Consider the following 12943-nt stretch of genomic DNA (forward strand, 5'->3'; position numbering starts at 1 on the left):
ATTAAATTCTGCTTACAGAGATTTTCAAGAAGTAAAATTATGTAGGAACTCCCCAGTTCCTATCACCTAACTTCAATTTTCATGAATTTTTTCAATGCATGGTTCATATGTTTATGATTTAGGGCTTTTGTAACCAATAGCAATAACACTGGTTGTCTTCAAGGGTCAAGCCCATGCCCTAGATATTATTTAACATTGTTCTCACACTAGGGATATATGTTGGGGAGGCAGATAACTCCTCTGAAACATGAAAGGCAAAAGCATTGTTTTAAATTACTTTCTGTCCGGGTCCTCTTCTAGGCTGCTTTACCAGACTTCTGATTGAGTAATTCACTTCTGTCCTGCCCAGGATAGAGCAGCTTCTTGCGTCTCTGGACACCAAGGGATTTAAATGTGGAGTGGGGTTGGTTCAGTTTTCTGCTCTAATGCTTAGCTGCTGTTGTGCATTGACACTTGTTCTGAGGTCCAGCCAAAGGAAAACTGTTTCCACTCAATTTTTTTTAAAAAAATCAAGTATTGGGTTGGCCAAAAAGTCTATTACATTTTTTTGTATGATGGCTTCAGTAGTGCTTAGTTGTCTTAGCTTCATTCAGAGCAATTTTCTTAGATTGTATTGTGACAGCTGCCATATCAGCCTGCATTTTTAAAAAGTGTCAAAATGGATGAATTTTTTTAGCCTTGGCTGGGATGGCTCAGTGGGTTGAGTTTTGGCCTGTGAACCAAAGGGTCACTGGTTCATTTCCCAGTCAGAGCACATGCCTGGGTTGCAGACCGGGTCCCCAATAGAAGGCATGAAAAGCAACCACACGTTGATGTTTCCCTCTCTACCTCCCTTTCCCTCTTTCTAAATTAAATAAAATCTTTTAAAAAAATAGGTGAATTTTTGTGCAGCCATTTTAATATTGAAGATGGAAGAAAATATGCAACATTTTGGCATACTATTGCTTTAATTAATTCATTTACTTGATCTTACTTATTTAATTAATTTATTATTGTGTGCTTGCAACCCAGGCACGCTCACTGGCTGGGAATCAAATTGGTGACCCTTTGGTTCACAGCCCGAGCTCAATCCACTGAGCTACACCAGCCAGGGAATATTATGTTTTATTATTTCAGGAAAGGTAAAAATGTAGCTGCAATGTGAAAAAAGATTTGTGCAGTGTATGTAGAAGGTGCTGTGATGGAATATGTCAAAAGTCACATGGGAAGGTTCTTGGCACTGTTGACAATTTGGAGAAATAACACTTTACTCTGGGGCTGCCTTATCTGTTGGAAGATGTTTAGCAGCACCCCTGGCCTCTACCCACTAGAAGTCAATTGGGGAGATAGCCAACATACTTGAAATACCCAAATCGATAAAGTTATTGGTGAAGGTGAAAAATGTGTCTTTTACTTTACAGAAAAAGGCAATGGACTTTTTGGCCAACCCAATACTTTTAAGTGGAAACTATTAACTAAAAACTGAATAATACTTAAAACAGCTCAAGTTTACATGAAGAAAGTTCCATAGAAGCGTAGCACTGTTTTGAATGTCCTGTTATGGTATATTTTCTCATTTTACTGGAGAGGCTCATTAAAACTGATGTAATTTTTAAAATTCTAGTTGATTTATGTTTTTCTTGGCATATATAGATCCATAGAGCAAAACCTTTGTAAAGTTAAATATTTATTCGTTGCTGTGCCTTACTCAGTGAGGGAGCTGTTTGCAGTGTGATGATGAGTAAGATAGGTTCCTGCACTTAAGCTTTTTTTTCCTAATGAGTTATAAAAACAAGTCTCCCTTTCTGTATAAAAGTCAGTTTGCTAGTAGAGTAAGTCCTCACTTAATGTCTAATAGGTTCTTGGAAACTGTGACTTTAAGTGAAACAATGAATAAAGAAACCAGTTCTGATAAAAGTAAGAGTTAAATTCCTATGGTATATTTCTTGTCACAAAAACATCATCAAACTGCTACATGAGTATAAAGACCCAAAACACTTCTAACATTAAACATCGAAATGTGAGCTATACAGACATTTAAGAAAGAAGAATAAAAGCAAGATAATTTTGTTTTTCAACCCACTTATTCCACTTCAGCATAGCAGGTGGCCTGAGCCTCTCCCAGCAGCTCGGGGTGCAAGGTTGGAACCCACCTGGACAGGTCACCCTTCCATCTCAGGGACATACACACACGCACATGCACACGCACACGCACGGGAGGAAATCAGAGTTACCCAGAGGAAGCCCATGCAGACATGGGGAGAATGTGTAGACTCCACACAGATGGTAGTCCCTGCTGGGAATCAAAATTGTTTTCTTTTCATCAACATTAGAACAAAACAGTGTTGTTGGTGGACCTGCTGAACTTTTTTAGCATTTCTGTGTTTAGAGGCTCCAGAACTGGTTAGGCATTTTAGTTTTTGAGTTTTATTTTTTAAAATTTTAGTAAAATGTCTTAATTTCAACTGACATTTTGTTGGCCCTGGGAGGCAGAAATAAGGAAGGAAGGGAGGGAGGGAGGGAGGGAGGGAGGGAAGGAAGGGAGGGAGGGAGGGAGGGAGGGAGGAAGGAAGGAAGGAAGGAAGGAAGGAAGGAAGGAAGGAAGGAAGGAAGGAAGGACAGAAGGACAGTGTTTGTAGGCGGGCCACTTGCTTTTTTCCACATCAGCACAGCCTGAGCCTTTTTTTCCCTTAAGGACATTGTGCAAAGACAATTGAGAAATAGGCTTTCAAGGGTGAACTTTATCTACATACAAGGGTGGATTATATTTACTTTCAGGGTGTTCTGTGTTAGATATGTGTAGTCAGTTCTCTAACAAGAAGCCTAATCAATTTTCAAAGTAAGGTGTGGAGAGAGAGTGGCTTCAGCCAAAACCAGGAAGTAGGCTTTGTATTTGGTGTTTCCTATTCCCGGAGAGTTAGGCTTTTCAGCTTAGGTTACCCGCAACTCCACTTACCCTTTCAGTCCCCACATCCCCTTAGTTCAGGCAACAGACCTTGGAAGTTCTTAGATGGGAAGTAGGTTGCCCTGACTCTTCTACAACTTGATTACACCTCAGTATAAGTTGGTATTTCCCCTAATCATCATAGAAATCTGCCTCATTCTTTTCCAGAGCTGCAACATATGTACTTATACTACATTTATTAAATGAGAACCACGTGGACGGTAACTATTTTTGGTTGTTGGGGTTTTTTTTCCTCCTATAAGAAATGTTGCAGTGAGCTCTGCCTGGTGTGGCTCAGTGCACTGAGTGCCAGCCTGAGAACCAAAGGGTCACCAGTTCAATTCCCAGTCAAGGCACATGCCTGGGTTATGGGCCAGTAGGGAGTGCGTGAGAGGTAACCACACATTGATACCTCTCTCCCTCTCTTTCTCCTCTCTGCTTCTCTCTCTAAAAAGAAATAAATACAAATCTTTTTAAAAAAACGTTGCAGTGAACATTCTTACACAAAAATTTTGCACGTTTGGATATGGATCCCAAATTAACTGAATAAATTAATTTTTACCAGTCTTCTGATAGATGAGAGAGATATTTTGATTTGCACTACTTCTGTTTTATATTTGCTTATTGGCTGTAAATTTTCCTGTGAACATGATCTTTGCTCATTTTTCTATTAGGTTGCCATTTTCATATTAATTTTTAGAGTTCACTATAAATTAAGTCCCTGTTTGAGTTCTTGTGTTACAAGGGTTTCCCCTAATTCTCTTGTCTTTTTATATTACAGTGTATTGTTGGTTTATAATTTATTGTAAAGAAATTTATTATTTTTAGCTGCCAAAGGTATTGATCCTCCTCTTTATTATTTTTTGGATATGTATTTTCTACATGTATCCCATTGTCTTGTTACAGTTATACATTTGTGACTTTTTAAAGCTAATTTTTCCTCTTTGTTAAAAGTCTTAATACATGAATACATACTCACTAGAGGAAATGTTTAAAAATTAACAAAATTAAAGTCTGTTTCTAAAATTACATTCTCTTCCTCACAGTTAACCACTTACTAAGTTCCAGTCCTTTATGTGTATAGCATACTTCAACTTAAAAAATAATAGATCATTGCCCTGCCATTTATTAATTTGTAGTTTAAAATCATATCTTTATTATTTAAAATTTTTATTTATTGGTTTTAGAGAGAGGGCAGGGAGAGAGAGGAAAAAAAGACATCCCATCAATTTATTGTTCTTATGCATTCATTGGTTGCTTCTTGTATGTGCCCTCAGTGGGGATCGAACCTGCAACTTTGGCATACCGGGACAATGCTCTAACCAGCTGAACTACCCACCCAGGGCTTTATCATATTCTAAATTCCAGGTGGGTCAGTTTGTGGACATCATTCTAATTCATTGCTATAGTTGACTGTTTGTATGTGTGACTTCACTTTTACTTATTTTTAATTTTTAAAAAAGATTATTTATTTATTTATCTTTAGAGGGGAAGGGAAGGAGAGAGGGAGAGAAATATCAGTGTATGGTTGCCTCTTGTGCGTCCCCTGCTGGGAACTGGCCTGTGACCCAGGCATGTGCCCTGACTGGGAATCGAACCGCGATCCTTTGGTTTGCAGGCCCATGCTCAATCTACTGAACTACACCATCCAGGGCTGTGTGACTTCATTTTAAAAAGTTATATCATTTATGGATCTAGAATTTCTTTTGGTGTAAAGAATGAGGGTAGGGAACCATCTGTTCCCAATACCATTCATGGAACAATTTGTCTTCCCCCCAATGATTTTATACGCTGTCATCAAACCAATGTATTTCTGTAATGGTATTATCTCTGACCTACTGAAAGAGCATTTGACTGAGCTCCTTGTATCAACTCTAGCTTCTTTTCTTACAGTTTTTCATGGTGCATCTAGGCCACAGATTGCAAACACAAGGCCTGTGGGCTAAATCCAGCCCTCCACCTTGTTTTATCCGGCCCGGCACCTTGTTTCTACCCGGTGGCAGTGCTGAGCTCCTTGACCCTAGTTAAGAAGTAGTTACACTTATATAGTCCTAAAATTTGGCCCTTTGAAGGCAACCACAAGTCTGATGTGGCCCCCGGTGAAAAAGAGTTTGACACCCCTGATCTAAGTGGTCTTTTTAAAGCACACCAGCTTGAAACCGTTTATGGGATTCACACTGCTTTTTGGGTGAAGACCTAATCTTGAACGTGGCCTAGAAGACCCTGTGTGGCTGGCCCCTTGACCTGTCTGGTCTTATACATCAGACCATTCTTCTTGCTGTTTGGATTCCAGCAGTCTGTGGCTTTCTTTCAGTTCCTTTGTCACGCCACACTCTTACTCACTACACTGCGTTTCCCTTTATGTCTACAATGCCCTGCAGACGCTGATCCCCACCCCTGCTACTCCACCTTGCCCTGTTGTATTCCAGGGCATCCCTCCATTTTCAACTGTGAGTTACGGTGTTTTTCGGACTATAAGACACATCCCCCCAATTTGGGGGGAAAATGGCGTGTCTTATAGTCCGAATGTAGCTTGCCTGGCTTGCTGTGGGGAGGGGGTGTTGGTGGAGTGGGGTCACAGACTATTAAATATTTTACCACTTTTTTTTTGCTTCAAAAATTTTTTAAAATTTTCCCCCTCTAAAACCTAGGTGAGTCTTACGGTCCGGTGCTTCTTACAGTCCTAAAAATACGGTAACTTGGAGTAAATTCTTCCCTGATTCCCTAAATAAGTTTAGAACCTATATATGCTTTCTAGGCACCATTTATCTTAAAAACAAACAAACAGGTTTACTGAGATATAAATCATACAATGCACCATTTAAAGTGTACAATGCAGTGATTTTTATTATATTCATGGAGTTGTCTGACCATCACCACAATCAATTTTAGAACATTTTCTTCACCCAAAAAGCAAGCCTATATCAATTAGCAGTCATTCCCCATCTTTCCCCAAGGCCCCCAGTTCTGGACAACAAGAGTGATTTTTTAATTGTGGTAAACTCTAAAACAAATTTTGCCACTTTAAACTATTTTTTTAAGTATACACTTTAGTGGCATTAATTATATTTACAGTGGTGTGCAACTGTCACCACTGTCTATATCTAAAACTTTTATACCCCAAACAGGAAGTCTGTACTTACTGAATAGTAATTTCCCACTTCTTCCCCAGCCCCTGTTGGCAACCACCATTCTATTTTCTGTCTGTATGAATTTGCCTACTGTGTAGATATTTCTTTTTTTAAAAAATTGAGTGATTTTAGAGAGAGTAAGGAAGGGGGAGAGAGAGACATTGACTCATTCTACTTAGCATAATGTTTTCAAGGTGCATCGTGTATCAGAACCTCATTCCTTTTTATGGCTGAATAATGTGACATTGTATGTATATACTGTTTATCAAAATGGATTTTGTTTATCCATTCACCTGTTGATGGATGTGTGGGTTGTTGCCACCTTTTGGCCATTACGAACATTTAGCATACAAGTGTCTGAGTCCCTATTTTTAAATCTTTAGGGTATATACCTATAAATGAGTTTGCTGGGCTATTGATAATTAATACATTTAACTTCTTGAATAACCATCAAGCTTTCCAAAGAGGCTATACTGTTTTAACATTCCCATCAGCAATATAGAAGGGTTCTAGTTTCTCCACATCACTTGTTTCCATTTTTTAAATTGTAGTCATTCGGACAGGTGTGAAGTGGTGCTTGATTGTGGTTTTGATTTCTGTTTCTCTAATGATGAATAACATTGAGCACTTTTTTCATCTGCTTATTGGCCATTTGTGTATCTTTGGAGAAATGTCTATTCAAGTCCTTTGCACATTTCAGATTTGGGTTGTTAATTGAGTTGTTACTGGGTTTTTGTTATTGAGTTAGAGGGGTTCTTTATATATTTTGGATGTTAAATTTTTTATCAGATGTATCACTGCAAATATTTTCTCTCATTCTGTGGGTTGTCTTTGCAGCTTTTTGGTTCATTTGTATTTTACAGCATTCACAAAGTTTGTATTCACAAACTTCATTCACAAACTTCATAAAGTTTGTATTTATGATTTTAAAAATATTTAGATTACTATTTGTCTTCACTGTTAGAATGAGAATACTGTTAAGGTAAGGACTATTACCTTACAGTGTTTGCTCACTTTTATATTTCTGATGATGCCTAGCACAGGTGCAAAATATATTTTTTAAAGATTTTATTTATTTATTTTTAGAGAGAGGAAGACAATGAAAGAAACATCAGTGTGTGGTTGCTTCTCGTGTGCCCCCTAGTGGGACATGTGCCCTGACTGGGAATTGAATCAGCAGCCCTTTGGTTCACAGGCTGGCACTCACTCCACTGAGCCACACCAGCCAGGACAACTTTTTTAAATGCATGAGTGAATCAAATTCCTTTCAGTTAATTTATGAATCACTCCATTGAGCTGTCCTATTCTGTCTTACATATCAATAGTACTCCATCTTGGCCTCTCACTTGTTACTCATATATTTAAAAATCTTCCCAGCTGTTTTCTAGCCATTGTCAGGTTAATTAATATTAATTCGTCCCCCCCCAAAAAAAAAAACTGAATATCAACTTACGTCACTTATTTTTTTTTCTTTCAGAGGGCTTTCTTGGTAGGATAAAGGCTGCAAAGTTGTATTAGTCACTTGGGTTGCTATAGCAAAATATGATAGACTGGGTGACTTGAACAACATTTATCTCTCACAGTCCTGGAGTCTGGGAGGTTCGTGACCAAGGTGCCAGCAGATTTATGGTGTGGTGAAGGACCCTCTCTCTGGTTTGCAGACTGATGCCTTCTTGCTGTATCTTCACATAGCGAAGAAGAGAGGTCATTTCTCTCATATCTCTTTTTTAAAGGCACTAATCATGAGGGCTCCAGTCTCATGACTTGATTACCTCTGAAAAGCCTTAGCTCCAACTACTGTCACATCGGGGATTAAGGCTTCAACCTGTGAATTTTGTGTGTGTGGGGGGGCGGACAGTGAATTCATAACAGTACATGGAGCTAAGAAAGTTAAAGAATTAAGTAATTAGGCAGAGTTGGTCTCTAGTGTCATCAGCTTCACAGGTACAGGCCACCATGTGTCTGCAGACCTTGGCATTTATAGGAATGCAGTTTGATGGCAGAAGGGGTAGACAGTCATTTGTATAGATTCATAACACTTAAAAAATTAGTAACAAATTCATTGTTATAGGTCATTAACAAATAACTAAATTAAAAGAACTATTACGAATTAATTGTGCAATATACAAAATTTTTATACCTCAAGAGAAACTCTGAATGGTAGTCTTATAATAAATTTTTTTCCTTCCTCCTAGATTTAAACAGCGAAGTTAAATCAAGCTGGGTAATCATGGCAGAAGGCGGATTCGATCCCTGTGAATGTGTTTGCTCTCATGAGCATGCGATGAGGAGGCTGATCAATCTGGTGAGATGAACAGGACGGTCCTGTTCCGAACTGAACTGCACTACTTCTGTGCTGGGTTTTTTTTTCAATTGTTATTGGAAGATTTTCATCAGATGGTCACTAAAATTACTTTGTAATTGAAATTCCACAGTGGTTTGAGTCAGAAAAGTTAAAAATGCTTGCCAGCAATTATTTTGTTAGAGATAATAACAAATTTCTATTTTTATTTGTTATATTCATGTTGATTAAATTCCCCATCATGGGTGGGAACACATTTGTGTACAGTCTTTTCTGTTCTGTAGTAATGCATGTAGTCCTTAGGCATATGGGGCTTGTTTGCCTGAGAAATTGCTGTGAAGTCAGTTTCTGTTATGATGTGGCTCAAATTCCCCTCATCCAAATGGCATGACAGTAAAAATCTCTATACAAAGAATTTAAAAAATCCAGTTATTTAATGGAGGTAGATTTCTGAACAACAGACTTTGGATAGTAGTAAGATTTGAATTACACGATTTGTAAGACTCTCCTAATCTCTGCACTTAAATATGGGGCTGTCTGTGCATTATACTTCATACTTTTTATGTACAAAAGGAGAAATTTGACCATTATGAACAACAAAGTGCAATACTATTATCTCATATATTATAGCAACATTTTGTTGTTGTTTTAGAATACTTTTATATGGGGTATATTATTATTGGCCCTTTAATAAAGGCAAATGCAAACATTTGTTCAAATATTTAAATTGTTGGTAATTAATAAAAAAGCTTTCTGCTGACTTGGTGTCTGTATGTAGTGATCAGAAGTGTATTTCTTGTACATGGTATTTACTTTAGAATCAGCGTATACTAGGACTTAATGATCCTTAAGAATGCCTTAGAGGGAAAGCAGTAAACTAAGAATTTATAAATTAAATCAGACTCTTGCGGGTACAGAAACATAATGGGAATGTCATATCTCTGATAACTGGATGTAAAAATAGATGGGTCTGAGGAAAGAATATTTTAAAAAGTATTGTGAAACACTTTAAAATATTTAAACAACTATTTAAAAGATAGTTAATATTTTTAAATATTTTAAAAACTATTTTCTCCTGCTTATTTATGAAGTTAAAGAGCTGATATTTTTTATATCTTAATTCAGTCAAACATACAGCAAAATTTACTCAAATTACTGTGATATTAGAAACAAAAAACAGACATTTAAGTGTGGTAAATTTTCCCAGATCAGCCTTTAGTAAGGGTTACCAACTCTTTTATTAGTATGGTATGTTTTATTTTTAACGTAGTAACATGCTTTTTTTCTATGAGCTCTGCTGCTTTGTTAGAGATGATTAAAATTAAGCTGTACTTTTTATGATTTTCTGTACATTTCAGTTCTCTTTAGTAGATTGTCAAGAAAGCCATGTGTTAATGGGTGCAGTAATTCATGCTTGATGGGACATTGTCTATAGCAGTCCTTATTTGAAGTACTTGGTTGTTACGTGGAAATAAATTAAGAACCCTTTAAAAATCCACAGTTTTTTAATCTATGCCAGATATTTCACAATAAATTACTGATGGATAATTCACTTATATATAAATAAATATGTTGGTAGCAGTATTGAAGATTCCAGAAGGGAGAGAAATTCATTTGATTTATTAAGGAAACTTGCTGATTAGGTTTAATATTTGTTTGAATTAAATTGTGCTTTATAGTTTCTTATTTTTCAACTCAGTTGACATATAATATTATATTAATTTCAGTTGTACACACCAGTGATTAGACATTATATTAACTAAGTGATCATCCCGATAAATCTCATCCTATCTGATACTATACAGTTATTAGAATATTAACTACTATATTCCCTATGCTGTACTTTACACCTCTATGACTAATATACAATGTAGGTTGTTGCCTTTCATGACTTTGAATACTTCTTTCCAGCCCCTTCTTGCCTGTAAGGTTTTTTTGGTTTTTTTTTTGAGAAATCACCTGATAGTCTTGTGGGAACTTCTTTGTAGGTAACTATCTCCATTTCTCTTGGTGCTTTCAAGATTCTCTCCTTGTCTTTCCTCTTGGGTAATGGAATTATGATGTGCCTTGGTGTGCATTCTTGGGTCCAACTTCTTTGGGACTCTGAGCTCTTGGACTTCCTGGAAGTCTATTTTCTTCACCAGATTAGGGAAGTTCTCCTTCATTTCATTTTCAAATAAGTTTTCAGTTTCTTGCTCTTCCTCTTCTCCTTCAGGCACCCCTATGATTTGGATGTTGGAACATATAAAGTTGTCCCAGAGGTTTCTAAACCTCTCCTCCTTTTTTTGAATTCTTGTTTCTTCGTTCTCCATTATCTCCTTTTTTTTGGATTCTTTTTTTCTTCCTGTATTTCAAATCGCTAATTTGATTCTCAAATCAAAATCTATAGTTGATTCCCTTTAATGTATTTTGTATTTGTTAGTGTGTCCTTTATTTGTTTTTTTAAAAAATATTTTTTTAATTAATTTTTTGGAGAGGGGGAGGGAGGGAGAAAGGGAGAAAAACATCAATGTGTAGTTGCCTCTCACACGCCCCCTACTGGGGACCAGGCCCACAACCCAGATATGCTCTGAGTGGCGATCGAACCAACGACCCCTTAATTCATATGCCAGCATCAATCCCCTGAGCCACACCAACCAGGACTGTATGCTTCATTTCTGACTGGTTCTTTTTTATGATCTCTATGTCCTTTATCATGCTTAGAACTTCATGTTGAAGTTCTAAGCTCCTTGAGCATCCTTTTATGTATCTAATGCTCCTTGAGCATTGTTTCGAACTCAGTATCGGTAGTTTGCTTGCCTTCAATTTAGTTATTTTTTTCTGGAGTTTTGTTCTGTTCTTTCATTTGGGATCTGTTTCTTTGTCTCTGCATTTTGGTTGCTTCCCTATGTTTGTTTCTATGTATTAGGTAGAGTTGCTATCTTCTGGACTGGTAAAGTGCCTTTGTGTAGTAGGTGTCCTGTAGAGCCCGGTGGTACAGCCTTCCCAGTTACCCTAGCTGGGCGCTCCAGACATGCCCCTGTGTGGCCTGTGCGCACTGTACTATTGTAGTTGAGCCTTGATTGCTCTTGACGTCACTGGGAGGAACTGACCCCCAGGCCAATCAGCTTGGAGGACTGGCTGCAACTGGAGTAAAGGAGCTGCTGTACAGGAGGTGACCCTATGGAGCAGGACTTGCTCCAGTGGGGCGTTGGTGCTTTATAATTTCTATATCATGCATATTTTTCTTCAGTTAAATTCATAATCAAGCAGCTTAATTGGACCATATGTATTCTTGATATTTAAGCTATTTCTAAACATTTGTACTAAAAAAGTGTCTTTTGAAATAGTGTCTCTAAATTCAGAAATTTATTAAAGTTTTATGTATAATACTTTTTACTACAGCATTTATTCATGCTAGTAAAAATTTATAAACAACCTAAATGCCTACCAGCAGGGTAGCAATTATGTCATGGCATTCATATGATAGAATCTTATACAGATGTTTGAAATAATTGTCCTTTAAGACTATTTAATAACATGGGGAAATACATACATAATATGAAGTTAAAAAAGGAATATATAAAAATGGCACTTAGTATGTTCTTGCTTTTGTACTGTACACATACACACACATAACTCATATATATGTGCACAAGAGAAAAGACTAGAAGAAAATACCATATTTTGCCACTTTTTTGCCCAAATTTTTGAGGGAAAAATAAGGATGCGCATTTTACATGGGTAGTACCTGAAGTAACTTGTATCTGTTCCTGTGTTTTGTAATTGTTGCATAAAGTTTCTTGTACCATAATATGTTAAAAATAAATGGCAATATTCCTTTATAATACAAAAAACAAGTATCTATATATAAAGAAATAAAACATTAAATTAAAAAATTAAAATAGAAGATTTTTTTAAAGTTTGGGCCAAAAACATCAGTGTGCATTAAACACGGCAAAATATAGTATATCAAAATGTTAATAGTGGTTGTCTGGATTGTGGAATTTGGGGTGAGAATTCTCTTGTTGATCCCTATATTTAATGTGGTAATATATCTTATAATCAGAGAAAGGTTATTTAATAAAAAGTATCAATTTTTTATTTTAAATGTAATCAGTAGTTTTTTACAATATACAGGTTTTTCTACCTGTCATGCATCCATTTGTTTTTCCTCTTTATACTTCAGAGGACCTTTTTTATCTCTACCTGTTACGTTGTTACACTGTGAAACGCTAAACTCACTTCCTATCCTATACTTTAAAAACAGTTTATCTGAGGGTATAATTTTTCTCTGTTAGTCATAACTATCAGAATTTAGATACCTGTGTGCTCAGGAAACCCTTAGATGTGATAATGTCCACTTTATAGTCTGATGACAGAACAGAGGTTTATTCTCATTTTCCTAAAAGTGGACTTAATTCATCCTTGTAATAAAGAAACATCTCATTAATTTCAAGTACTAATTTGGAATTTTTGTTATTTTTCTCATGTAATTGGGTTTCCTTATAAGTTAGAATATTATTGATTCCTAAGGATTTAAAATACTAATAGCAAGTAGAAACTTGGGTCAACATGAGGAATTTAATGAATATTTATAGTTAGATC

At 36.5% G+C, this 12943-nt stretch overlaps 1 protein-coding gene across 13 annotated transcripts in view; it reads left to right on the forward strand.

The window, feature by feature from the left end:
• Nucleotides 1–12943, forward strand: part of SMIM14 (small integral membrane protein 14) — a 66161-nt gene that overhangs the window by 20990 nt on the left and 32228 nt on the right. For 6 of the 13 annotated variants that reach the window (XM_037138023.2, XM_037138028.2, XM_037138030.2 and 3 more), the window contains one exon: nucleotides 8250–8359. In XM_037138023.2, coding sequence (XP_036993918.1) covers nucleotides 8250–8359 — 110 coding nt within the window. Of the gene's footprint in view, nucleotides 1–4200; nucleotides 4292–7637; nucleotides 7759–8249; nucleotides 8360–12943 lie in introns of those variants that run through there. The other 7 variants (XM_053672333.1, XM_053672335.1, XM_053672336.1 and 4 more) reach the window with 4 other exon arrangements.

Source organism: Artibeus jamaicensis, unplaced genomic scaffold (assembly GCF_021234435.1).
Source record: "Artibeus jamaicensis isolate MK-2021 breed Jamaican fruit bat unplaced genomic scaffold, CSHL_Jam_final contig_76, whole genome shotgun sequence".
Lineage (NCBI taxonomy): Eukaryota > Metazoa > Chordata > Mammalia > Chiroptera > Phyllostomidae > Artibeus > Artibeus jamaicensis.